The 27,868-nt window shown below is 42.6% G+C and overlaps 2 protein-coding genes across 8 annotated transcripts in view; one reads left to right on the forward strand and one right to left on the reverse strand.

The window, feature by feature from the left end:
- Positions 1-11,298, reverse strand: part of TPR (translocated promoter region, nuclear basket protein) — a 33,411-nt gene extending 22,113 nt beyond the window's left edge. For all 5 annotated transcript variants that reach the window (XM_030953359.1, XM_030953356.1, XM_030953358.1 and 2 more), the window contains exons 1-14: positions 11,127-11,298; positions 9,042-9,146; positions 8,548-8,621; positions 7,438-7,534; positions 7,108-7,211; positions 6,317-6,481; positions 5,994-6,086; positions 5,793-5,873; positions 4,668-4,755; positions 4,082-4,222; positions 3,215-3,306; positions 2,249-2,446; positions 1,642-1,749; positions 901-1,127 (exon numbers count right to left, since the gene is read on the reverse strand). In XM_030953359.1, coding sequence (XP_030809219.1) covers positions 901-1,127; positions 1,642-1,749; positions 2,249-2,446; positions 3,215-3,306; positions 4,082-4,222; positions 4,668-4,755; positions 5,793-5,873; positions 5,994-6,086; positions 6,317-6,481; positions 7,108-7,211; positions 7,438-7,534; positions 8,548-8,621; positions 9,042-9,146; positions 11,127-11,277 — 1,724 coding nt within the window. In that variant the 5' untranslated portion in view covers positions 11,278-11,298. The remainder of the gene's footprint in view (positions 1-900; positions 1,128-1,641; positions 1,750-2,248; positions 2,447-3,214; positions 3,307-4,081; positions 4,223-4,667; positions 4,756-5,792; positions 5,874-5,993; positions 6,087-6,316; positions 6,482-7,107; positions 7,212-7,437; positions 7,535-8,547; positions 8,622-9,041; positions 9,147-11,126) is intronic.
- A 304-nt stretch (positions 11,299-11,602) lies between these two features.
- Positions 11,603-27,857, forward strand: ODR4 (odr-4 GPCR localization factor homolog). 3 transcript variants are annotated; one of them, XM_030953312.1, is made up of 14 exons: positions 11,603-11,729; positions 13,274-13,407; positions 13,506-13,637; positions 13,993-14,088; positions 15,218-15,324; positions 16,035-16,071; positions 16,179-16,319; positions 16,891-16,986; positions 17,445-17,510; positions 18,802-18,930; positions 19,687-19,777; positions 20,714-20,899; positions 25,826-25,918; positions 26,633-27,857. In XM_030953312.1, exons 2-14 carry the CDS (start codon positions 13,309-13,311, stop codon positions 26,698-26,700), a joined length of 1,341 nt encoding a protein of 446 aa, XP_030809172.1. In that variant the 5' UTR covers positions 11,603-11,729; positions 13,274-13,308; the 3' UTR covers positions 26,701-27,857. The 3 variants fall into 3 exon arrangements, with proteins under 3 accessions (XP_030809172.1, XP_030809171.1, XP_030809173.1); XM_030953311.1 differs by having other exon boundaries at positions 11,615-11,684; XM_030953313.1 differs by lacking the exon at positions 13,506-13,637 and having other exon boundaries at positions 11,615-11,684.
- Positions 27,858-27,868: the final 11 nt, after the last annotated feature.

Raw genomic sequence — 27,868 nt, forward strand, 5'->3', positions numbered from 1 at the left:
AGGGAACTGGGAAAGGATCTCAGCCTGGAGAAAAGGAGGCTCAGGGGGGACCTTGTGGCTCTACACAACTCCTGACAGGAGGGGACAGCCAGGGGGGTCGGGCTGTGCTCCCAGGGACAGGGACAGGAGGAGAGGGAATGGCCTCAACTGTGCCAGAGGATGCTCCAGTTGGACACCAAGAAGAATTTTTTCACAGAAGGGGTTGTTAAGCATTGGAAGGGGCTGCCCAGGGAGGTGGTGGAGTCCCCATCCCTGGAGATGTCCAAGGAAGGCCTGGACGTGGCACTCAGTGCTCTGGGTTGGTGACATCTGGGGCATAGCTTGGACTTGATCCTGGACATCTTTCCCAAACTTAATGATTCTGTGAATCTATGACAGAATCCTGCAAATTTCCAGGAGACAGGTCTTTGGGCTGCCATTTGCAGATGAAAAGGAAAGCAGGCCTCTTTCCTGAACAGCAGAATTCTATTCATGTGAATAACTTCAGAAATGTCAGTAGCATGAGCAGAGAGTCAGGCTAAGAACCTTTCACACAGAATTCACACCTGTGGCCTTTACAGTAGTGATGTAAAAAGTGCACACATGCAGTTTTTTGTTCAGCTAACAGGAATGAAAACTTATCTTTTTGAAAAACAGCTCTGTTGTGTGAAATCAGTCACTAGAAGACTGACAATTATTTTTACTTCAGGTTTTGATGACGGGACCTATTATAAGATATAAAGCTATAAAGCCATTTTAATAGAAACCTGAAGGTCCTTTAGCTTAATAAGAACTTGCTTTTATGAGTTACAAAGCTGTGCACACAGTTAATAACAATCAGAAGTAAAAAACTGAAAAATGCTTGAATTAATCCCTGTTACTAATTAGTACAAAGTTAATGAAAAGGAAGAGGTGACCTACTTAGATGATGTTGTTTCTTGCTCCTCTTTTTCTCTTGCCTCCCCCAGCTCCCGAAGAGCCACCAGGAGACGCTGATTCTGCTGCTGAAGCTCTTGGATATTTCTGTAGGACACCAGATGTTGAGTGATCACTTCAGAAGAGCTGCTGATGTCAGCAGAGCTCACTGCTTCATCACGGATCACGTGGTTGCCTCTGGCTTCTTCTAGTTCCATTAACAGCACACAGATCTGAAAGAGAACAGTGCTCGTGTAAGGCCTGCACAGACTCTAAAGTTTGCTGTGAAAAACATGTTAGGAATAAAGGACTTGGAAATTAAGGGGTTTTCCATAAAATGTGCAAACAATTAAAATCAATAGATCCTTGTAAGATAATTATGTGACAGAAAAAATAGCTTGACTAAAGGCAACAAATCAAAAGTACATGAACTGTTCAGGTCTGTGAAGAGATCACAGAACAGTCCAATCTAACAAAGAAATTATACAGATGAGTTTTCCATGTCAGATGCTTAACAATATTACCCTAAAGCAGCATCACTTCTATCCAGCTAAACTTATTCCAGTTTTGAAAGCAGAAGTACCATGCTGTCCTTAGGAGAAGCTTTTATGTCACTAAGGTACTTAGGAGAGCCAAAGTCTCCATGACTGTGGCTGAATGCAACCTCCAAGTAAACACCTGAAATGCAGCAGCACACGAAAATACAACTGCAAACAGCCCATTTAACCACAGCAATGTTTCCTGTACCTGCTGAGAGAGATCCTTCACTCGCACCTCCAGTCTCTGGCTCTCCCTCTCAAAGAAGGAGGCATGTTTGTTGGCCTGGTCAGCGCTGTCCTGCAGGCGATGGATCTCCTGCAAGCACACCAACAGGAGTAAACATCACAGCTCAACTGGACACATTCCTTTCCAGAGAGATAACAGCATGTGCAGACATGCCTGGGGAACCAAACTTCTCCCTAAAGTTACACGCCCAAGGTTAAACTCTAGGTGTTCCAGAATTAAAAGCCACGTTCTTTTGTAATGTACTGGTGCATGCTTTAAAAACAATGGGAAGGGAGCACTGAAGTCCAATTTTATGCCAAATAAACACTAAACTTTGTTTAAAGTGAACCTACCCTCAGAAAATCAGAGACTGTAAATCATCACTATAAAAAACTACAAAATACATTGGTTCTGTAAAATACTTTGTACAGTTCCAGAAATTACAAGCCAGAAAGTCCAAAACATCTTTTCCCATAATAAAAGTTGACTGAAAGATCCATTTCATACACTTACAGCAGCAATTAGGTTTAAAGATCTTTAAGGTAATTTGTTTTCCAAAATTATACATGCTCTTTTATTTTATACCAACCTTCATAGCTTGTTCAAGCTTTGCAGACAGACTTGCAACAGCTTTTTGGGAACGCTCAAATTCTTCACGCTGACGTTTTAAGATTGGGGCTTTGGCTTCGACTTCCTGCACTATTTCATCCAAATATTTATTGATTCTCCTATTCTCCAGCTTCTCCATATGCAACTGATCCTGAGTTTCTACGTAGGCATTGTACAGCTGCAACAAAAAGGTTTTGGGTTGGTTTTGATATGCTTGTACAGATCTCTTTAAAAAGAAGCACTGGTAATGATACAGTTCATACCTTAGGGTACTGCAATTTTATACAACTGAACTAGTTAATTCAGAAAAACAAGCTGGACTTTTAAAATAGGGTTCTAGGACTCGTATCACAGCAAAGAAGTTACACATATTAATTTTTAAATGGCAAATTGTATAGTGCAACTGTATGCAATAAAAGAATTCTGTGTAAGAAGTGTAAGTTTTAAGCAAATATAAGACAACAGAAATATCAAAACCAGTAACACAGCATAAAGGAATTTAATGGCTGGACAAAACAATCAGTAACAAATAATAACAACACAAATTGCACAAACAGAAGGGTAAAACCCCCTAGAACCTGTATGCTCTATTGTTATGTTAATTGTTTGCAAGTATAGGCCAAAAGCATAGCAGTACAGATTAAAAGATTATGTAAGTAAGCAAAAAAAGGCTGCTCCTGCCAAAAAATGCATATAGAAGGTAAGTTTATATTAACAAAACCCACCTACTTCTGAATTTGATCTACTAAAGAAAACCTGTAAGGCATGTTGAAAAAGATCTCAGTAATTTAGCAAGAGAAGTCTGCCTCAAGTAAGACTTCCCTTCCTTGCCTTCATCAGGCATGACCCCAAACCCAAAGGTGCCCCAAGCCTGAACCTTTCTGTTCTCACAGTGTCACTGATGGCATCCAAGGGCTTTGCTGCTGGAGAGGTTGTGCTCACTCACCTCAGTTAACTTCATGCCAGGCTTGACCACTTTGGCCACTGCTGCAGCAGTGGGAGACATGGCTGCCAGCTCCTCCTCGGACAGGATGGCTCCTGGAGACACAACCCCACAATTACCATCCAAAAGCTGCAATAATCCCCACCAGGAATACTCTTAGATATCAGATCTGACTGGCTTTATTTGAATTGCTGAAAAGCTATTGCTACTAGGACTCCTAAAATTTAAATAATTTCAGAACATGAGCAGTTGAAATAGCTGGAGCAAAGCTTAACCTCAGGTTTTTTAGCACAATGTCAGAGGTTTGGAGCAGCAGAGCACTGGTTTATTTTCATTAAATTAACACATAGATAGAGCAAATGTACTCCATGCCTCTGCTCCTTCCTGCTCTCTATCCTTTAGAAACTATGGATATAAAGCAAACAATAAAAAGGACAGAGCTAAAACAGTGAACACTGAGCAAAATTTAATGTTAGACAGAAATTTAAGGACAAGAGGTTTGTTCACTGCTGCCTATTTTTAAAGAGGAAAATAAGACTAGCTTATCATCTCCACTTCCCTCTCCAGAAAACCACTAAAAGCAGGCTGATTCAGCCTTGAAGAAAAGTTTTCCCTCCATTTATTTGAAAAGATAACAGATTAACAAAAAACTACAAAAATCTGTGACAGAAACACACTTTCTGCTAAGGGGAGCATATTTATATACATATATAAGGATATATATATATGAAACACCTTCTAAAATGAATTATTAGAAATTATCAAAGATGACATTAGATTAATGCAGCTGGTTCAGAGAAATTCAGCAATATCCTTGAAAGACCATAAAAGCCCAAGAGTTTCTGTGTTTCAGGTGCCAGCTGATCCCACCTTTGCGCTTTGTAGCTGATAGTAAATCATTGGCATTCTCCAGCTCCTTCTCCAGCTTACTGATCTTCTCTCTCAGCTCCTTCTCCATGGTGGCTTTTGACTCCTCCACCTCAGCCAAATGCTCCTGGGCTGCTTTATTAGCTAAAATTCAATCAGACAAGCAAGTTATGCGTTGTGATTGATTTTTATTTTAAAGGTATCAGAATTCAGCTGTGTACCTTAAATTTTACTTTATATGATCTGCAGAAGTTCATGCTGATAAGAAAACTCAGCAGTGTGAGAAAAGCATGAACCACTGCCTATTACCCTTGCTTAGAAAATGGCATAAACATGAACTGTCCTCAGCAGTGAAAAGAAACTAAAAAGCTCAAGTGAAGACATATCTTGCAAAATTATCAAAATCCATAGTAAAATTCCAGATCTATTTGAAAATAGTTCCCTAACCATCAGTAAATTCAACTAGTACAGTTTTTGTTACAATCCCCAAAGCCCAATGGAATTCCTTTCAGGAACACAAAAACCCCATTTTTCAGAGCATCAAGGTACTCCAAGGAGCCCAACTGCTCTCTTCCCTTTGCCAGCTTACCTTCCCCTGCTTCCTTCAGGAGCTTGTGCAGCTCTTCCACTGCTCCTGTCAGCTCATTGCTCTTTGCCTCTGAGTCATCAGCAGCACTCTGAAGAAAGCATTTTAGCTCACCTTTAGTACACAGCAACAGCAGCCCCATGTTTACAAGAAAGCTTAAACTGACCACAAATCATGAAACCACAGTTTTCTGCAAAAAAATGCTGAACGAGTCACCCAAGCTGGTCAGTCCTTTCCATGTGGATTGTCTCACTTTGATGCAAACTGCTTGAGAGTAAGAAGCATCAGACACTGATTTGATGTGGCAATCCCCAATACAATCTATGGCCTTTAGCTGTTTACAGCTGCTGCTGGCTCCTTCCTTCTTCTGACTAAAGAAAACTGGGAATTTTCAGTACTCTATTTCAAACAGTCTGAAAAAACAGTATTTTTAGGGGCTCATATTATATAACAGTTTATGTTTCTTTGCTTACAGCTTGAGATGCCCCAAGTACAAAGCTGTACAATGTTTATTTGGTGTTTGTGCAAGACAGTTCACAAAGCAGAGCTCAGTAACCTGTGAACTAAAATAACCAAACCAAACATAAAACTTTGCTCTTTTGCAAACCAAAGAGCAAAAAGTTGTACATTTCAGCTGACTTACATGGTATTTTTCACTCTTTGAGCAAACAGAACAAATACTACTTGTTTAGATGCTGTGTCTTTGACACAGTACAGGACATTCAGCTGGGTCCTAACCAAGTCACCAATATTTGCAGCGTTCATAAATGAACTTCTAACTCAGAAAAATCTCTTGCACAGTCATACTTTCCACACAAACTTTTACCTTCCAACAAATGCTAAGACATAACCACATATTTGCAACATGAAGCCTCAAAACAGTTGGCATCAAATTACTATTTCAACCTCAGTTTTGCTTATTGTCCAAGACAATCCAAGCTATGTAAGAGTCTAAATGCTGACTAAGACAGCAGCAAAGAAAACAATGTTTTGCATGTTTCACAAAGTCCTGCAATGGAAGTTAGCCTTTCCACATCCAAATTTTGTGTGGAAAAAAACCCTCCAAATTGGCCTGCATTATGTAAGATTCAGACCCTGCTACAGTTATAATGGAATTAACAAACCCACCTTATACAAGTTGGACAATTTCATGTGAGCATTCAGTTCATTATGGAATCTCTCTTCCATGCTTGTCTGCTGCTCTTTTGCCTGGCAAATGAAAGAGGAGAGAGGGTAGGGGAGCATTCCACTATTTCTTTTTCACTCATTTTATTGTTTGTTTTGTGGGAGCAACTGCAATGCCATTTAACATATTTCAAGCTGTCTCACCTCCTTCAGTTTATTCAAAAGTTCTTCAACATACTTCTGGAGGTTTTCGTTGGACTGTTTCAAGCTGTTCACCTGTTCCTCCATTCTGGAAACCTATTCAGAGAAGAAATAAGGACACTATATAAGATTTTTAGCTCCTAGTCCAGTTTATTTTGGAAAATACTTGCCTAATTGTTTTTAACTTAAAAATAAAAACAAACCCAACAGTTGCTGAAAGAGCATATAAGGTCACTCAAATACAGTCATTAAAGTAATGGCTTTGTTTAACACAGTTAATCAGGTGGTATAATTTGTAAGAAATGACAACTCAGTAATTACATTACCTCCTCCTTTTTGTTCTCCAGACTGCATTTGAGCTCCAGGATTTCATTGCCTTTCTCCCTGGCAGTATGGAGCAGCTCATCTGTTTTGGCTTTCAGCTCAGCATTCAGCCATGTGTTCTGGTTCTGCAGCAGCTCCTTCTCTTGCTCCAGCCTTTTCTCCCGGTACTGAAAAGAGAATTGCACAGTGTGAGTGTAGTGGTTCCAAAGAAAAGAGCACAGCCAATTAAGCTACTCAGATTAGAGGAGGAGTAGCAAAAATGTACTGTAATTTGGTAAATACAGGCAGTGCTCCTTATTACACTGGTAGTAAGTTACAACTACCAAGCAATGAGAAATTCCTGCCATTTGAGTTAGTTTCCTCCAAGTTTAAATTAGTTGGGAAGAAGAACAAGATGAGTAGCCTTTTAGAGGAAATTAATTATGATATTGAGATTTTTATCCCTTCCTCCTCTCTTTATGGAGTTTATTCTGCCCACAAAGTAACGGTACAGGTTCACAGCTCATTATTTTTCTCCTTTCTACCTCCTTTCATGGAGCTGAAGTCCTCCCTAACAGTCCTTCCTTCCACTGCCACCAAGAAGGCCTGGACATGCTTGCCCAGCCTGACACCCCATGTCTTCCAGGAATACAGATCTAACTTGTAGTCACAGCCATCAATTTTATAATAAAAGAATTTGCTATAAATAACAGGCACTCACTTGACCTACTTTCCAAGGAATTGTAACAAAATGGTGATTACATCACACACAAACAATGCAGAACATACACTGTGCTTACAAAGCCCTCCTCACCTTCATGGAAACATCTGATGTTTGAAGCTCATCCAATTTCAGCTGAAGTTTTGCCTTTTCTGTGTTGGCCTCTGTGAGCTTTTCATTTAAACGTTTAACATCCTCTGCAAGAGGGAAATCAGTGTTAGAAAAATCTGTTGTGTAACAGCTTTAATTACTAAATTGTAAAGAATGACAACAGGCAAGATACTTTGTATGTAATTGCATGTTGGGCACTAAGATACTGTGTAAGGCACATTTTTAAATGGAGAAGAACAAGCACCAAAGTGGTGTCTTTGTGCAATGACTGTGTTATTTCCTGGTATTTATGGACTGTGCTCCTGGCTGTACCATTTAAATGTTCGACTTCCTGAGATCGCCTTTCAGTGGTTCGGACCAAGTCTCTCTTCTCAGCTTCCAGTTCTTCCTTCTCTCGAATTAACTGGCTCTGAAAAAGATTGCAGAAGGGCAATCAAGAAATGTGATCAGCTCTCTGGAACAGTTTCTAGCCTCTGCTTACACTCAGAACCACACAGCGAGCTAAACCTCACTAAGCTACCCCAGCCAACTGAACACTGGGATAAGAGGCTTAGAGCAGGCAGGGAAATCACAATGGAGCTGTTCAAAACTGCATTTCATTTTAATATTCTTGAAAAGACAGCTGTAATAGTCAAGAATTTCCTGAAACAGCTTTGTTTGGTTAAATAAAAGGGCTAAGAGAGTAAACAAGGAATGACAGTGCAATTTACATGCACCAATATAAACAATGCACTAACATAAACAACCAAACAATGCAATTTACATGCACCAATATAAAAATCAAAACAAAGCCAACAATCTTGGATCATTTACAGGCTACACTGTGTCTCAAGGTATCACTCAAGGTATCACTACACTTGAGGATCCCTCAAGGTATCACTACAAAGCGCCTTGTCAGGCCCAGGTAAGCTCCTTTGGGGGAACAATGAGATCCATCTTCTCATTGTGGAAAAATCAATCTAATTAACTTGTTTTAGCTTCCTGCTTCAAAATTGCTGTTCTGCTGGATCAGTCAGCTCAAGTGACCCATCCTGCAACCCAGTGACTTTTGGGCATAACACAAGAAAAACTGTGCCAGAGCATGGGAAAGGATGGGGAAAAACAGAACTCTTGTTTATAGCTTTGTCTGAATTTTGGGGCTTTGGTTTAAAGTCACTTCCCAAGAGGTTTCAGCTGGAATGGAACAATCCATCCAAATTGAAACAAAAGCACCTGCTTGCCTGTCACTCAGTTTGCTAAAACATCACCTTTTTAAAAGCTCCTGCAATTTTCCTGCACACCCATCCCCATGGACATGTAAACACCTCCCTGAGCTCATACTGGTGCTGCTCCTGACACTCTCCATGGGGAACTGAGTGCATTCTGTGCTGCAAAGGGCCAGGGAGCCCCAGGGTGTCAGCCCCTGGCCAACCCCAGCAGTACCTGCATGGCTGCATTCCGGTCCTGGGCAGCCTCGAGCTCCTTGTTCTTCTCATTGAGCACCTTCAGCTGCTCATCTGGGGGGAAGGAACAGCAGTGAGGGATCTCCACCAGGACGTGACAGAACTCACCCTCCTAATGCAACAGAGCCACAATTTCGCTGACAAATATCTTGAGCAAAAGGGAGAGAAGAATGCCAGACCCTGCCCTGGATGGACCAGGGGCACTGAGGCAGAACAAGGCACTGCTCAGGGCAGAAGCAGCTTTTGTGAGGATCCATACACAGCCCACTGCACTGCTACTACCCAGCAAGGGGCTCTTCTGCCATGAGAACAACAGATTCCATTAATCTTGGAACACACCACCAAATCACATCCCAAATGCAGCAGATGGGAGATTTTCAGCTCCTGTGTAAACCCTGGGGCAGTGCCCACAACACTGAGCTGGAGGGTGAATGTCCTGCCCAACACCTAAGGATGTTACACAGTTATACTTACGAAGCTTTTTGAGCTCCTCCCGCAGAGTTTGACATTCCTGGGTCTCATTTACAAGCCTTTCCTGGCTCTGAGCCAGTCGCTTTTCCACTTCAAAGTACTGTTGCTCTGCAAAATAACAAAGTCATCTCAGTTTCACATCATAAACACTTTTTTCTTTCTCACCTTTACCGAAAAGCATTCTAAAAAGAATATATAAAAATACTAAGACTGTAACAGAATTTGAAGAAAGGAAAAAAAAAACCCACAACATTTTTGAAGGCAAAAACCTGCATTTCCACATTGAATGAATGCTGTTTAAAACACTTTGCTAGCATGACAAGTGCTATGTTTCCAGAAACTGTGATATGTTTCAGCCTGGTCTAGCAGAAAGTGTCCCGTCCCAATAGGAGGGGTTGGAATGAGATGAGCTTTAAGGTCCCTTCCAACCCAAATCATTCCATGATTCTGTGACATTGTCCATCAACTCAAAGCCTAATTAATCTGACTAGTTCTTCAATATTTTTGATGTAACCAGAGATGTTGTATCAGCCCAATTATGCAGTGTGGGCTCATCAGCTTAAAACTTCTTTTATTTCTGGGGTGTTTCTATACATACAAAATAAAATCCACATATACCCAAGTATCAAGGGATTTGATCTGGGGAAACTTTTAATAAAGACTTCTTAAAATTAATTCCTGGGCTCTATTCCCTTAGGAGTGAAAAAAAAATAATTAGATGTGAATTTTTGTGATCTAAAACAGTAACTGTGTCACGGAGCTTCAGTGTAAAATACTCAGTAAAATTACAATTAATCCCACTCTTGGGCAGGATGGGCTTCTAAGGAAGCACTGAGGGATGTCTGTTTATTTTCCTTTGATACATTACAATTTCAAATAATGCTGCTCCTCCTCCTGCCACATGCAAGAAGAATGGATCTGGAAGTGAGCAACTTGCTAAAGTATGTGGGTTACCTTAATTTACACCACATTTTAGTAATATATTTACCAAGATTTCTACCATGAGAGAGATTTAAAAACTGAAAGGTAGAAGAAGTATGAAGTATGAGAAGTATGAAGTATCAGAAGTATGTCACATCCTCTACAAATTAACTCATATTCACAACCTCACACTCTTGTCTTCTGCTCTCTGCTGGTGCTACTGTTCTGTTATCAACTCATCTCCAAATCAATATAAAAATATTGATTCCATCAGGGCCACTTTATGGAATGGAATTGAACAGTAAAGTATAGATCTAGGGCTTTTTGAGAGCTGTGTGAACAAAGCTGAATTTCTCCTCCACAACAAGGACCAAAGCAGACTGAAGCACAGAACTGTTGGTTTGGGTTGGACAGAAGAGACTCCTGAGATCAGAGTCCAACCATGGCCCAGCCCTGCCAAGGCCACCGCTGACCCATGTCCCCAAATGCTACATCTACAGGGCTTCAAAATCCCTCCAGGGGTGGGGATTCCACGCCTGCCCTGGGCAGCTCTGGCAGGGATGGACAGCCCCTTCAGTAAAGGATTTTTTCCCAATATCGAACCTGAACCTTCCCTGATGCAACTGAAGGCCGTTCCCTCTCCTCCTGTCCCTGTCCCAGGCAGCACAGCCCGACCCCCCCGGCTGTCCCCTCCTGTCAGGAGCTGTGCAGAGCCACAAGGTCCCCCCTGAGCCTCCTTTTCTCCAGGCTGAGCCCCTTCCCAGCTCCCTCAGCCGCTCCTCCTCAGACCTGTGCCTATCAATGGTTGCTCAAAACCTGGCGAAAAGCTGTTCAATATGACCATTTCAAACGCAGTTTTAAGCCTGAACGTCCCTTAGCAAGAGGGGAAAAAAACCCCAACAACCACCAGCAAGAGAAAAAAAATTAAAAAGTGTGTATATATATATATGTATATATATATATATATATATGTATATATATATACTCCAGGAGACAGAACGAGACAAACACCGCTCAGGTCCCACTGCAGGCCCGTTCCCAGCCCCCTCCCGGCCTCACAGCCCCCAGGGTACCCCCGAGAGCCTGTGGAAGACAGAACCGCGTTCCGCGCTGTGCCCGCGCTGCCTCCCCCAGCACAGGCACCGTGGGCCCGCCGCCCGCGCTTACCGCTGTCCACCTTGAAGCGCTCATGGCGGGCCCGCAGCCCGTCGATCTCGCCCTGCTGGTCGCCCAGGAAGCGCTCCAGCTTGCCCTGCACGGCGCGGGGCAGCTTGGCGAGCTCGGCCCGCTCCAGGAGCTGCTGCAGCACGGCCGCCATGGCTCCGGCACAGCGCCGCCCGCCGCCGGCCGCGCTTCCGCTTCCGCCACGCCCGCGCCATCATGGGAGTGGCGGCAGCGCCGCGGCAGCGCCACAGCCGGGACAGGAGATCGCACGGCCTCGTCGCCATGAGGGATACAGGAGCTTCAGCCCTGCTACGTGACAGGAGCTGTCTGTGCTTCTGAGGTGCCCCGTGTGCCCGAGTGGTGCCAGGGAAGCGCGGCCGCTTCCGCCACTCCCAACATGGCGGGGCGGGAGCTCTGCGACCCCTCCCGCGCCCTTTTCCCGCGCTCCGCTCGGCATTGCTGTGCGTCATCTTCGTGCGCCGCGGCGCTTAGCGATGACACAATCGGCCACATCGGTGCTCGGCTGAGACCGGGGCGGCTGCAGAAATTGGGGATGTGGAGGTACTGAATCCCCCTGTGCAGGGGCTGATCCATGGGGATGGGCAGGTACTGAACCCCCCTGTGCAGGGGCTGATCCATGGGGATGGGCAGGTACTGAGCCCCCCTGTGCAGGGGCTGATCCATGGGGATGGGCAGGTACTGAACCCCCCTGTGCAGGGGCTGATCCATGGGGATGGGCAGGTACTGAGCCCCCCTGTGCAGGTGCTGATCCATGGGGTGGGCAGGTACTGAACCCCCCTGTGCAGGTGCTGATCCGTGGGGATGGGCAGGTACTGAACCCCCCTGTGCAAGTACTGATCCCTGGGGATGTGCAGGTGCGGATCCCTGGGGATGTGCAGGGGCTGATCCATGGGGATGTGCAGGTGCTGATCCCTGGGGGTGTGCAGGTGCTGATCCCTGGGGATGTGCAGGGGCTGATCCCTGGGGATGTGCAGGTGCTGATCCCTGGGGGTGTGCAGGTGCTGATCCCTGGGGATGTGCAGGGGCTGATCCATGGGGATGTGCAGGGGCTGATCCCTGGGGATGTGCAGGGGCTGATCCATGGGGATGTGCAGGGGCTGATCCCTGGGGATGTGCAGGGGCTGATCCATGGGGATCAGCAGAGCCCTGGGAGTCTGGAAGTGCTGAGCCCTGCTGTGGGGGCATGACTTGAGGTGTGTGAGCACCTTCCCTGTGGAGGTTCAGGATGCTCTTTGCTTTCTCACCCTGTCCTCTTTGGCTTCAGCTTTTTAATGCTTAATTCTATGGGAGAGCTCTCCAGGCACAAAGGGGTTTTCAGCCCAGCCCTACAGAGAAGGGAGGGGAGTCTTTGGCACCCCCATGCCCTGGATTCTGGGGGGAACTGCAAAGCTGCTCATTGGAATGTTCACAGGTGGTGTGCTCTGAGTGCTTGGGAATTGGAGTGGAAGCGGTGTAGGGCATGTTCAAGGGCATGTGTGGAATTCAGCAAGTCACTGTGGGAATGGAACAGTGCATCCTTTACAAGTATCATGCAGCAAGATACTTTTTCTTGAAGGCATTTCAAAATTCAAATCCTAGGTTCTGTTTTGGGCCCCTCATGACAAGAAAGATGTGGAGGGGCTGGAGCGTGTCCAGGGAAGGGAACGGAGCTGGGAAGGGTCTAGGGCACCAGGAGGGGCTGAGGGAGCTGGAAAGGGGCTCAGCCTGGAGAAAAGGAGGCTCAGGGGGGACCTTGTGGCTCTGCACAGCTCCTGACAGGAGGGGACAGCTGGGGGGTTGGGCTGTGCTGCCAGGAACAGGGACAGGAGGAGAGGGAACAGCCTCAGGCTGGGCCAGGGCAGGCTCAGGGTGGACTTTGGGAAAGTTTCTGTACTGAAGGGGCTGTCCAGCCCTCGCATAGCTGCTCAGGACAGGGTAGAGTCCCCATCCCTGGATGGATTTTAAAGCCATGTGGATGCAGCATTTGGGGACATGGGTCAGTAGTGGCTGTGGGGGAATGGTTGAACTCTATGACCTGGCAGGGTTTTTTCAATCAAACAGTTCTAAAGGATCTTTGTGTGAGATTTGTTCTCCTGTACCCATTGCAGTGTATGTGCCTTCTTTCACTTAGTGCATTGTGTGTTTTGTAGGTTGGAACTACAACAGATCACTTAAACCTGGAGCCATGGGTAGAACTTACCTTGTCGAGGAAGGTATTGGGCAGTACCTGACAGAGCTCAGCACGAAGGTGAAGCCATATGTCACTGGCCTGTTGATAGGGCAGGTAAGTGTGGGGTTGTCCTTCCTTTCGTTCCTGTGAACTGGGGAAACCCCTGTTGAGCAGTCTCAAGGTGTGTTTGCTTCTGTTGATGTTCTGGCAAGTGCTCCCCCCAACGGGACTATGTCATCAGGGCTGTGCGAACCCCTCCCAAGGAGCAGCAGCAGGAGGAGAGCCTGGGCCCTCCCAAACTGGCATCCCTGGATGAGGAGTGGATCACCACACATGCCAGTCAGGTGAGAACTCGCCCTGGGAGGTGGCAAAGGGGTGGGAGGAACAAGAGGGAAATAAGATGGACACAAAGGATCTCAGCACTTGTATCATCTCAAAGTGACAGAGCCTTCCTTACCATGCTGGGCACAGGTGTTTTAAAGCAGAAATGCCCTTAATATTTTTAGGTTTTTTGATGAGAGGACACTTGTTATTATTGAAGGGAAAACACTTGCAGGATGGAGAGGGTCCTATAAATGAAAACCGCTCTCCCTTAGCTCGCTTCTGCTCTTGGTGCCTCACCAGTGGTTTTTGATATCTCGAGATACGTGGTTTCTAGATTGCCCATCCTGTTAATAAATGTTCATTTTCATTTTCAAGGTGTCCAGAATGCTCCCTGGAGGGTTGCTGGTTCTTGGTGTGTTTATGATTGCAACTCCAGAGCTGGCTAAAGACGGTCAAAATGCTCTGCGCAAGGTAAGCACAGTTCCTGCTGGGAGGCAGCAACATCCTTGGCTCTGTGTGTGAGGAATTGTCTCTCATTGCTTGACTAAAATACAGTTGTTTTGTTGCTTTATGTCACAAGTGTTGTGCTTTGATGTGTGGGTTTGAGACTGGAACTTCAGAAATGCCTGTCCTGTGGGACACTATTTGTTAACCTCCTGTTTGTTACTGCGATAGCAAATCTGAATTTCTGTTTGCTGGGTTTGTCTGTATTTAGTGGATGTGGACATTCTGGCTTAGCGAAAATATCCTCAAGGTTTTTATTAAGCTAAATCTTTGTTGCCTAATATAAAGCCACGTAAAGGTGCTAGTGATGTTAACATGTTAGCTTTCCTTGTCTGAATGGATCACTCAGTTTAGAGGTGTTTACAGTAGTGAAAGATCTATAATCCTGGTTCCTTTAAGAGAAACATCTTGTCTAGAACATGTGCACTTGACTTAAGGGTGTGGGATTAAATTTAAAATACTCAAAACTATCTGGTAGACTTAAAATGCATTTTTGTAACAGTATTAGGGAATCTACTGCCATATTTGGTTTCTGTTCTGAAAATGTATGTTCATTTTGTCATTTTTCTAACATAATCATGGTCAGTGTTTTAAGCATGAGCAGGTTTGGCAGCCTGAGATCCAAGAGTCAATTTTGGCAGTTCAGTGTAATTGCATCTAAGTTGTTAATGAAACTGGTAGCTGGCTAAAAAAGGGGAGCTGTGTCCAGATGACCAGTGATTGCTGAATTAAAAATTGGGGAGATTTGTTTTTTATATTTAGTAGCTATTTTGCACAGCTTTTCTGACCCAGCTGATAGGCACAAAACTGTAATATATCTGAAAGGACAAAAGCAGACAGGTTGGACATGTGAATGTGTACTGCTTGCTTTGGCTTATAAGGGAGCTAAATTAAAATTTAACACGCCTCTTTGACTGTGGGCAAAAGTGCCTCTGAAACCCTGTTGAGTTTTCTTTTACTGTGACATTTTGGTGACGTGTAAGCTCTGTTTCCTGCTCATACATAATTTTTATATTGCTTACACTTAAAATTTTAGTACATGACTATTTTCCAAGAATGATAGTGCATATTTTTGCAATGTATTTTTGGTCTTTAGCTAATCTTCTCAGTGGAAAAGTCCTTGAGTAAAAGAAGGCTCTGGAAACCTACTGAAGAGGAGGTCTCAGACAGAGCAGCGCTTCAAATCTGTTCTGCTACAAAAAAGTATCCTTTATGAGCAAGGTTATTGACTGAGGCTGCTGACCCAGCCTCTTTTATCCAGTTACTGCTGAATAAATAAGAATTAGAGAAGAGGAGGCTGTTCAAGTTCAGCTAGACATGTATAAGTTGAAATAGTGAAGTTTTCTGGTTAGCCGTGGTTAAGACTATTGACCCTCTTGTCCTTGCAAAATTTCCATCATTTCTTATGAGGTCTGTCTGTGTGACAACATCAAATGACACTTTTCCCCATCAGTCTTGACTTGCATAAACTGAAAAAAAATTTCTAAATTACTGTTTGGCTTTTTGAGTTGCTGTTACCAGTGGTGCTTGTATGGAACTGGGGAGCAGCAATCCTGTGGGATCAATAGTAGAGCTGCAGCAGAATGCAGGAGCTGCTGGTAATGACATCATACAAGGAGAGAAAGCAAAGATTTTTCTCTAAGGGGAGAGAGAGATGAAGACAAATTAAAAATTGATGCCTTGGTGCTTTTCCTGTCAATACATATTGATCTTAATTTGTTTGTAAGAGATGGCATCACTGTGGTAGTTGGAGATTACAGGCAAATGTTTTCCCACTTCTTTACACTGATGAAAACTTGCTCCAGAGCACAAATTAGCTCAACAAGGAAGTTTAGTAGAAGGCTAAGTTAATTGTGGATTGTTCTCAGTTTTTCCCTTGCTTTTCACTGGGTCTTTTTCTTTAAGTAGCACAGAGTAGTTTGCCGAACCTACGATGTGCAGGACCCAAAGGTAAGCTCATCCAGCTTTTAATGCATGGCAAGAAATGCTAAACCCCAAAAAAGCCTCCATACATTGCTTTGGGTAGATGCTTTATGGCTTTTCTTTTGTGCTCTCAGAGTTCAGCTAAGCCAGCAGACTGGAAGTACCAGAGTGCTCTGACTGCCTCCTGGGTGGCTTTGGGCTGCACAGTAAATGTGAACATCCACATTCCACTGCTTGCTACTTCCCCCAACCATGACCTGGAGAAGAATACCAAGGTAACTCACTGCCTGCACTGGTTCCTACACACCAGTGACCACACTCATTTCCCTGCTGAAAATTAAGAGAGAAGGAGTTGAACAGTGCACAAGAGGAGTAGGACTAATCAGTGGAGAATGTTTAACAATTATTCATCTTTTAAATGTAACTCTTCTGCTGTGCTCAGTGAGAAATTTCCTTTGTTCAAAATGATGTAATAATTGTCATGAATATCCCAGGTAACCTCTCTGGTGCCTCACCTGGTGAAAGGTTACACCCAATTTGTGCAGGACTATGGGATGCTTTTGCCATGAGTTGGCTTTCAATGGGCTGCAACCCTCTCTGCAACCCCCAAATCCCTGGGGTGGCACTTCACTATTTTGCAATGCTTGTTTCTTAATTTGTTCTGAATGTGGTCCATTTAAGGTTTACCTTTGGAAAAACATAGGTTTTTCCCTTTAAAACTCTGTCAGAGTAACTATTAAAACACATACTTCTATAAGTTTCAGCATGGAACTGTCCAACCCTTCAGTGAAATTCTTTCCTCTTTCTTGTGATTTTTTTTTTGTTTTGTTTTCACTTACTTTAAAGAATGGGTTAAACCGGTGGTCAAAGCAGATAGAAGACAGTGTTTTTCTGATCAATGGCCAAGTTAAAGATGAGGATACAGAACTGCTGGAAGGGCAGGTGAGTACCAAACAAGGAGGAATTGAGCTCTAATAGATGTATGGTTGGAACCTCTGTGGGACCAAGCATTGAATGAGACATCTCCTGTGCAGTGTTTGTTGGTCTGGTTGGCTGTTCCAGGTAGCCAACACACAGAGCTGCCATTCCTGCAGCTTGCCTCTCCCTCCTGGGCAGTGTGAATGCAGTAATTATGTGTGAAATGACTGAAATGTTTCTATTACAGAGTGAGGTGTGAATGTGGGTGATGACATTTCAAAGACCTACTTCAGTCACCTTGTCGATTGATTCATTCATCTCTCCTTTTAGTTTTGTACTTCTATTCTCTTGGTTGGTTTCTAAGTGCTATTTTTCCCTCTCAAAGGCTATAAACTAGGGAGCACTCTATGCCACGGTGAGGAGATGGCTTCAGGCACTTTTTTTTCCTGTTTCATGACACAAAGAATTTTTTTTCCCCTCAGAAAAAGTTCAGAGGAAATACTCAGGCCGGCATTCAGTTTTCTGATGTCAAGGTTCTGACACAGCTGGTAAGTTTTTAGTGGTTTGCAAAGTATAAGCTTGCCTTTCAATTATAAAATAGAGCAAAAAATAAAATAATAAGGTTCTGAATTACTGTCTAGAAATCTTGTGCACTTATTCCTAAGACTTTTTTTCCCCCTGGATATTGAATATGAAAGTGATTGTCAACAGACCTGCATATTTTGTGGCTTCAGAAATTTTTGGGGTGAGATAACCATGTTGTCCATGAATTGCATAGAATAGCTGAAAGATTGGAAAACAGGTTCTGGAAAAGAAGTCCTGTGGCTAATTCCTTTGGTAGTAGGATACCTGTAGGTACCTGTGCACATTGATTTCAAGTGACTTTGTATCTGAAGTTCAGAGTCACCCCCACACTTCAATGCACAGCTTGCCCTGGCTAGCTTGGACATTCACTTGGATGCTTTTGTCAGGAGCTCAGCTGCCAGCTCTGGATTAAGGCGTAGATCCCGTGAGCTGAATCATCATCTGGAGCTGCTGGATCTATGTCAGGAGCTTCCTCCCTACCTGACTTGTGAAGAACCGTGAATTTAGTGCCCCAGTCTAAGTCCTGAAGTCCAAATGTGTCCGGGCCTTGTTTCATAGCCTTCTGTGTTTTATCAGGTGGTTCCTGGATCTCAAAGTTATGTTCAGCAAAACTAGAAGTGTTTCCAATGCCATTTTAAAGTCTCCATGAGTATCTCAGCCTCTTTTGTTGTTACTGTGTATTGTATTGAGGTTAATTGCTGCAGGGAGAGGAAAACTCTTTTTGGCAGAAGTGGTTTGTGCAGTTGGTGAGGAAGTTGTGCACCCCAGTGTTTCCAGGTGTTGTCCTGGAGTGCTTCATGCTCACACTCATTGTTGTGGTAATTAGGGAGAGCATTTCTAGGCAACAGTTTGATGCAGCTCCCAGTGTGACCACGTGTATAATTTGGTACTGACTGATGGGATGACTCCCAGCACACCCTGGGTTACACTGATTATAGCAAACATGAAAACGTCATTGTTTTAAAAAAGCCTGTAAAAGACTTAACAGTTGCAATGCTGTTATTTTCCACAAGCCTGGAAAGTTTTAAAATCTCATAGATACAAGTGTTTGAAACATCTGGAGAGATAAACACATTTGCCATAATAGAAAAGAAAAGAAGAATCAAATGAATAACTAAAAATAAAATAAAAATAAAATTAGTTCTACGTGATGAGGGAAACTTGTGTGTGAGCACCTGCTGTCGGTTTGCTGGTTCTGGTTTTAGTGACTGTGCTGCAAGGGCCTGGGATAAAGGTGGATTGTTTGTCCCTCAGTGCCAGGGTGCCAGCCCCAGGTCCACGGCGACGGTGCAGGTGTGCAGTGGCTCCATCAACCTGCGGGGAGCTGTCAAGTGCAGAGCCTACATCCACAGCAACAAGCCCAAGGTTAAAGAGGCCATTCAGGTACTGAGCAGGGTCTTGGTCCATCAGAAACTTTCTCCTGGAGCACGTGGGACTCGGCGTACTGGTTTTCCTCTGCCAGAACTGGGGTCAAAGTTATTTTAGAAACCATCCATGTGTGGTTAGTTAGTTTTTCCCTTCTAGAGGATATGTGTGCTGTAGGTAAGGCTGGGCTCTGGGAAGGCTTTGCACAAATTGTCAGAGGGATTAGGCTTTGAAGAATTCTCTTTAAAAAGGTTGCAGACTTTATTTTTATATTTGTAGAGGTAAAATTCAGATTTACTTGCTCAGTAATTTAGTTTTTCCCCTCACTGAGTCATTGCCTCATGATTATTTTTGTTTGGTTTTACTGATAATTATCTAGAAGTTGTCCGTTCTTATCCTAGCAATCCTAAAACTTTCCTCAGCTTTTCATTTTTGTTTTGTGGTTTTCCTTCTTGATACCAATTCTTTTGATGGTAGCTTTTCTCTAATATTAAATTATTGTTTACTAGTTTGAACATTTTCTGGGAAATTTTTACTAGTTTTTATTTTCTGGGAAAATAAAATATTTACTAGTTTTTTTACTAAAATACAACTAAAATATTTTACTAGTAAAATATTTACTAGTTTTTATTTTCTGGGAAAAAACTATTCTTTAATCATGGGTTTAACATATGGGGTTTCTTTGGTTATTTCTTCCTGGTTAAAAGCTTTGCAAATAGTTTTGATTTTGCAAATGGTTTTGATATTCTTGATGATTTCACTGTGTCCTTGCAGGCTTTGAAAAGAGACATAATAAACACATTGAGTGATCGGTGTGAAATACTGTTTGAAGATCTGATTTTAAATGAAGGACCTCAGAAAAAAAGTAAGAAATAAAAAAATCCACCAGCTTATATTTGCAGTGAATTTTGGTGGTTGTAGAAAATTCTGTTACAGTGAAGTTCCAATATGGTTAGAGCAGAATAAAAAGGAGAAGGAATAATTGTTGCTTGTCAGCCTTGATGTTTTCTTAAGTCTGGAATTTTTTTTGGTCAAGTTTGTGTCCTTTGGTATCACAGTTCCTGTGACCACAAAATGCAATCCCAGCTTCTTCCTCACTAATCAGAAATTTTGTGAGTTTTCAAACTTCTGTAGTCGAAACTTTTGTCTCTGAATTTCCAACTATACCTTGCACACTTTAAATTTTTATTTATATATATTTTTTAAATCCATGTATGGTGTTCCTATTAATCTTGATGTGTGTTAAAGCTTGATAGAGGCCAGATCTTTGAGCTCATGCTGGGACTCTTAAATTTCTTTAAGTCAGTGCAGTGGTGTCGTTGCCTTAAACCAAAAAGGAGTTAATTGACAGATCAATGGGAATGTCTTGGGCAGAGAGCCTTTTCCATTGCCCGTAGTTCTGAGTCCCTTCTCTAGGTGGCAGCCGAGCTTTGTGGCTCTGGGTGTGACACCTCTGCAGTCCTGTGTGCTGCTGAAATCCTGCTCCTCGGGGAGCCCTTACCTGCAGCCTGTCCCTGAGCCCTCCTGCAAGTCATTCTGAACAGGAGAAAAGCTCTGCTTGGCGTTTTATGGTCTGTTTTGGAGCTGCCCTGGGTACTTCTGGAGAGACTAATAATGTAAGGACATAAATCCATGGAATAGCAGCCCACTAAGCCAGGCATGTCTGAAAGCAGGGTCCTACACAGAGACCTTGAGCTCTTATTTTGCAATGGCTTTATCTTATGCTCAGAGATTATGGAGGGATCTTATCATAACTGTCAAGGCTTTTATTGGGATGGTATTTCTCCTTCTTTCCTTTTAGATGTTGGGAGGGAATATCATGTCTTGCCTCAGAGACTGTTTGTCCCAGTTGCTGGATCCAGTGTGATGCTCAGTGATTATAAGTTTGGTGATGAGGCTGCTGGAGAAATCCAGGAACGTTTTGTGGAGATGTTGGATCAGCCTGTGCAAGCTGAAGATATGCATATAGCTGAGGACATTAGCACAGGTAAATATCTGGGAGCCAGGGCAGGCTGGCTCAGGGGCCAGGAAAATGCTGATTAATGGCATAGGCCAGTTTTATCCAGATATGGATAAAGTCAACTTACTTCATATGCAACTCTAAGGATTTATAACAATTCATTGCAGCTTAAATATATTGTGGGAAATGATCCTAACAGTTTGTGTTTTTTGGAACAGACTTTCTCCTCTCAAATATTTTGGTTTTTCAGTGCAGCCGTGACTGCAGCCCTTGAGCTGCTGTAGAAACATGAAGAGATGGTTAACTAAGGTTTGTATGTGCAATTGTGCTCATGAATTAGAGGGGATCCTTTATTGAGAAATAAACTCTTAAAAAACACCCTACAAAACTTTGTTTTTTATATGAAAATATATATTTACACTTTCAGTAGTTCATCTTTTTAGTGCTAAGTAGTTTTGAGACAGGTTAGAATAAGTTGAGTGATTTTGTCAAATCTACTGTTTTTTCACTACAGAATTAAAAACACTTTAAAAATTCTTCTAGTAAAACATCCATGTAGTCTAATGTGTCTTTCAAGAAGTTTTCATGCTAAACCCAATTTTTTTAAAAAAGCCAAATACCTTTCTTTATTCAGTGTTTTAATTTATGTACCAAATGCAGTGCCCAAACCTGAAGATTTGTGGTTCACCCAGAGTGAAAACAAATTTGAGAGCACTTTTCATTTTCTACTGAATATTTTACAAGTTTGTGGTCTGATTATGAGACTGCTATATTCCCTTTAATACAGATATTTTGACATAATCTAGTTCCTGGATTCCTCCTTCTGAATATTCCTGGTCTGTATAATTTCCTTTTGGGTTTTCTCCCTTGCAATGTTGATTTCAATGTAGATTTCAAATATGACATTGAAATGCACCTAAGAACATTTCCTGTTCTTATGGAAGACATTTTGCTCCCCTTTTTTTCCCCCTCAACATGCATATGAGCTGCAGGTTCCAGTTTTATAATTTAAAGAAATAAAACATCCAACACTAATTCTCACATTAAAACTATGAACGCTTTTTGATGTTGGTATTTAGGGACAAAAACTGGGCGATGTAACCATGACTTGCTGTGCAAGGTGAACTGTGAATATTGATATTCACCTTGACTTGCATGTTAACTTGAAGTGGGTTTTGAGTTTCCTAATTTCAGAGTTAACCATAAATTCTTGTCTTTCTAAATGAGTCAGCTCCCTCCAGGCTTTAACTAGACCTGTTAGCTGTGAACTGACTCATCCTTCTGAAGAGAAAGAGGTGTACAGGAACCTCAAGGAAAACAGGAAAGACAATAAAAATCTCTCTGGCATTATTAGAGTAACTTTAATACTCTTAAAACTAATTACTACTGAGCTTTAAGGAATCAGTGTAGCTTAGAGAAGCAAATGAGTATTGTTGTAGCAGTGCAGAGAGGTGTGGGAGGAGAGAGGTGATGATTCAGTTCAGCTTTATTGCTTATGTAAGGCTGTGTGAACTCCAGGTAGGAAGGAAACACCTTTCCACTCACAGCAGGGCATCCCAAAGATAATGCCAGCAATAGGTGTGAAGTGAAGGCCACAAAAGGAGCTTGGGTGTTCTTGTATTCTGCTGCTTGTAGAGTTAACTGGGGGGGGATTTATATTCCTTTTCTTTGAAAGAAAAGCAAATTAAAGTAGGTGTGTATTTTCTTTAAGAAAAGCCCCAAAGCCACAAATTGAAGTAAGTGCATAGAAGAGGAGAGGGAAAAACATACAAAGGGATTTTGGGAATGCTTGGCCTTGTCCTGGTGACCACCATAAAGTTTGTCCATGGAATGGGCTCTGTTAATTGCAGTGGTATCAATAATGCTGACAGCACAGCACTGTTCATTCTGATAATTAAAGCTGAGGCATCAGTCACTTGTGGTTTATTAAAATCACAAGTTATTTATACACTTTTATCATACCAGGAAGGTATGATTTTAGAAAGAGTCCTGTTAAATGCATACAAAGTGTTCTGCATTCTAAAAAAAATCCCCCATTAATTATGGGATTTGATTTTTATTGTTGCTTTGGTATGAAATGTCTTAAGTATTGCTGTGAACATGTTTTTTTGTTATAATGAGAGTTTGTGGTTTTTCTTGTGCAAAGGCTTTTCCAGTGCATCATTTTGGCTTGGGAAGCCTGTGCTGTTTCTCTAAGCTTAGCTCTAACTTTGTTAATAATAGTCACTATTCAGTAATTGGTTTGTAGGGAACTTTGTCATCAGCCTTTCTGTTTGTGTCACAGTTCCTGTGGTCTGAGGCACCTTCCTCAAATTAACTGGAAATGCTGTACATACTGAGGTTCTGGGGAAAGTTTGCTGATGAAAAGAATTCTCTAAAATTCTAGAACACGAGCAAGCTTTTGGAATAATTTGGGGTTCTGTTCCTCTTTAAAATATGCACTTTAGAAGAAGAGGATCTAATCAGTATAGGCAAAAGATTTATTTTTTTAAGCAACTTTTAGTCAAAACTTGAATTTTTGAGGTCAGTTTTATGTGTTTACTGAACGTGGGGCTCTCCTGGTGTCTCTTGTGTCTTGATTCCATGTACAGATCTCCAGTGGGGACACCATTGGGTCATGCTTTAAAATTGCTGTGTGGAAAATAGAAAGTAAACCCCGAGCTATTTATAAGTGAAAGCCTTAAATAGCCCTAACACTGTAATTTCAAGGTATTCAGTGCTCTAATACAGGCAACTGAAAGCTCTGCATTTCTGATTGGCTTTACTAAATCCCTGCTCCTCCTTGGCGCAGGGGGTGGGCTGGTAAATACCCTGAGTGGATAAACAGAAATAAGACTTCAGCAGTGGTAATCACTTCCCCATCTTGGTTTGGAAACTGAAGAATTAAGGATTCATCTAACTGGTACTAGAAGACATCTGCTATGAAAACTCTTTTGTGTGATTTTGCTGCTCTGCGTGCAAACCTTCCATAAAGCCTTGGGTAACTAAATAGCTCAAGGGTGGTTCTGTTTTCTTTTTCCCTTTGTCTTCTTATTTTTTCCAGGCAAGGAATGTGCAGCTGCCTTGATGTGCAGCTTCCAAAGGTCCCCTCAGCACAGGAAGGCACAAAGAAACCTCATATTAGAGAGACCATCCTACCTGCTCATCAAATATACAGCAGAAAGGAACCTGCTGGAGCTAGACTCCAGAGGTGACCCAAAAAATGCAGTCAGATTGTCTCAAAGTGGGATACTTCACAAAATTCAAAACTCTGGACAGAAGTTCTCTTGCTGTGCTAGTTAATGATAATTACTGAAAACCTATATTGCAACTCCTCTACTCTAGATGAAGATTTCTGCTCATTTTAGGCAGCTGAGGGAGTGTTTTACTTGGCACAAAGAAAATAATGATCTAGCCATGGCCTCACTGGGGACTAGTGGGATTCAGGAATGTTTGAAAATTTCTCTCCAAAAAGCACTTTGCACTGAAATATTGTTATCTTGATTTTACATAGATGTGCTGCTGGCAGAGAGATCTCAAGCAATGTCTGTTTGTCTATCTCACTGTCCTGTTGAGTTTCATATCAGGCAGTGATTTCCCTGCTGCTGTACATCCTGTACCAATGCAGTGGGTTTAGGGATAAAAACCCTAAAGACAGGTTTTAAAAGCTTGTTTGGGTGTTTTTGTGTAACAAGTCTTGTGCAAGCTTGATTTAAGGATATTTTGAAGACAATTATCCACATGACTCAACAGAAACAACCTTTCTGATTGTCTAGATTATCCATTTCCACCATAGCTAATGACAGAGAAAGTACTTCGTTTGCATATGAATCACACAGAGGATGTGCCTTATTACTCAAGCATGTAATTTGTGATTTATTGCTGATGGTCAACCCCTCTGTGGAAATGGAGATGTGTTTTTATTCAGATCAGTGTCCCATGGCCTTCTAAACCCTGATATCTGGTTCTGCTGGGGGTTCCCTTGTCTCCAGAACAGTCTGTTAGGCTCCTTCTCTTATCTGAGCCTGCTTGTCTCATTCTTCCCAGACACATCCAGCTCCCACTGCCATGACAAACACTTTGTCTTACCCTTTGCTTGTGCAGAAGGTGCCTGTGGTTGTAGATTCTGAACTGTAATCCAAATTTTTGGCAAGTTTTAGCAAACTTCTGAAAATTGGAATACTTAAAAATGATGGCCCACGACCACCCAGCAGCCTTGTCGCTGGGGGGGTATGGTGTATTCCATGCTGACTCAAACAACTTGGGCTGAAGGACTGGAGTTTAATCCCCTTCTTTCTCTCCTGCCCCTCTAACAAGCTGGATATAGCCAAGGGATTAGGGAGATCTTTGCAAAGGAAATAGATACAGGTTTGAGTCCCATCCGCCTGGAAATAGACTCAAGCTCTCTCACATCCTGGCTGGGCAGACTAAGGATTTAGTAATTCTTCCAAGGAGGAACGAGTCCTCAATGCCTGCTGTGAAGGGGTATTTTTATGGGATCTTCAAAAAGAAATTTCTGGGGCTGGAAAAAATGCATCTCTGGCTGTTGGGTAGGGAAGTGCTGCTGGGCTCATCCTCTCTGGTGTGGGATTTGCATGTACCCTGAACTGGGGACAGATGGCTCTGGAGGGGACCTTTGATCTTGGAAGGTGCTCAATGGTACATTTTGGTGGTTCCCTCTCACATAGTCAAATTCTCCCCAGGCTATGCAAAGAGGGTTGGGAATGTTATTCTGGAAGCAGGGTGTGGAAAATGAGTTTTGGAAGAGGAGCTCCTCCTGAAATTTATTTTGTCTCTTTAGTTTTACCCTTCCAGCCATACAGCATAGTTTAGCACTGTGCTATTGCAATAAACTGCTTTTTTCCTGTCATAAATACACTTTATAAAGTTGATGTGAAGTTCTTGGCCTTTTGTATTAATTCACTGTAAAAGACAACTGTTAATTTTCCCCTTCTTCCCTTGATTTCCATGCAGTTGATATTTGCCCAGTGACTGACAGCCCGAGTGACACACCACAGGCACAGCTGACAAAAGCAACGTTGCTGTTGAAGCTCCAACAAAATATGGGTATGTTCCTTCCCTGATTTTTGCTATGGCACTCCAGAAGCTGCAGTGGGCCCTTTCAGGACTGTTAGCTCCCACAGCATCCTAATTGTCAGCTCGGGAATTCAGGGAACACCAGCTACAGAACTTTCCATTGCAACTTCTCCATGGTGCTGCCTCATCCAGCTCTCAGAGATCTGTCTGCACTTAGTACAGCTCTCTTTGCTCTGGGGCTGCTTGTGTTGAAATAATTACACTTTAATCAGCAAAGCAGTTACTTCTGGATTCTATTAATTATTAGAAATAGAATATAGTAACTGGAAGATTAAATAGGAGCAGTAAATATGTGTTTGCTTTGAATGTAAAAATGTTTTCCCTTACATCATCACTGAGGTGTTTTGGGGTTTTCTGTGTGTCTCTCAGTTGCATCAGTAATGAGCATACTAATAAAAGTAGTTCTTGGGGTAGCTCTTTTTGGGGTAGCTCTTTTTGTTTCTCCTTTTGCTTATTCCCCCTGATCCACCCTCCCCTCCCTGCCTGCTGCCTGTGCTGCCCTTCCCTCACTGCCTGTGTTCTCTCTGGATTTAGGGCTGGTTTTTCTGCCCTTCCCTCACTGCCTGTGTTCTCTCTGGATTTAGGGCTGGTTGTGCTGCCCTTCCCTCACTGCCTGTGTTCTCTCTGGATTTAGGGCTGGTTTTTCTGCCCTTCCCTCACTGCCTGTGTTCTCTCTGGATTTAGGGCTGGTCGTGGCAGCTGCTGTCGCAGTCCTGGCATCGATTTTCTCCTTCAACTACTTCAGTGATTGATCTCCAGTGATTAAACTCCAGCCACCACAGCTCCTGGGAAATGTTGGCCATTCAGAAGATGAGAATAGCTGGGGTTAATATATTAGTAATTAAGAATTGTTGTCTAAATCTCACCAGGTAGATGTGCACTGTAAACTGTAATGCTGTAAAATGTAATTCAGTTACCTTGTTCCATCATACACTGCCTAAATTAAATAGAATTATGCACTTAGAGAGTCAAGTAGAGGGTGAATCAGGTTTACAAGAAACTAACCCTGTCTCTCTGTGTAAATGAATGATCATATTATTTTCTGGAGAGGTCCCTTAAACTAATACAGAACCTTAATTTCCTTCCTCCTGGCTCCTTTAATGTAAAATGCTACTCCTGGTGTTTCTCAGGGTATTGGTAAAACCTGCATAATGACCTGGTATGATAATTCCTGCTCTAAGGGTTCCTTTGCTAAGAGAAATCTTATTTTATTACAGTTAATTGGGGGAAAATTAGTTTTAGTAAAGCCAGCATTTCACCGTAGGCATTGTTTTCGATAATACTGGCTAGCTAGCATAAAATGTATACAAATAGTTTCTAAAAGTTTCAAGACTAGACCAAGGCAGCCTGTAAATGGCTTGGTTCAAGAGTGCAGAACTCAGAAATCAATGGAATGCATGGCATTGCTGAGCTGTGTGTATGCTGCTGCCTTTCCTCAGTGCCTCCTGATGAGGATTTCTCTGTCCAGCTCCAATGCAATCATTGCTATCTTGGAATTTTAACTATTTCAGCAACAGTTACACCTAGGCAGGCCTTGTGGGTTATCTTGTAGATATAGGCAAGTTATCAAAAGTATTGCTAATCAGGAGTTTTAGATTATAAACAGAGAGCTTTCCATGATGAGAGATTCTCCTGGGGATGTTGGCCAGTTACATGTTTACTCAACGTGAGGAAGGTGGACAGATGGAATGAACTCTAGTAAGGCTGATAAAGATAATTTGTATATGAAATGTGATGTTTACTTGGACCTGAGCTGCAACAGAAAATAATTAACAAAATTTTAATACCAATGCAAATTTCTTTTTTTGTTTAAAGGCAGTGGAACACAAAGAAAAAAAATAAACCCTTTGATTCTAAAGCATAATCAAGTGTGTACTGGGATACCTTTAATAAAGGCAGCTCTGAGAAAGGTGTGTTGAC

Source organism: Camarhynchus parvulus, chromosome 8, assembly GCF_901933205.1.
Source record: "Camarhynchus parvulus chromosome 8, STF_HiC, whole genome shotgun sequence".
Taxonomy (NCBI): Eukaryota; Metazoa; Chordata; class Aves; order Passeriformes; family Thraupidae; genus Camarhynchus; species Camarhynchus parvulus.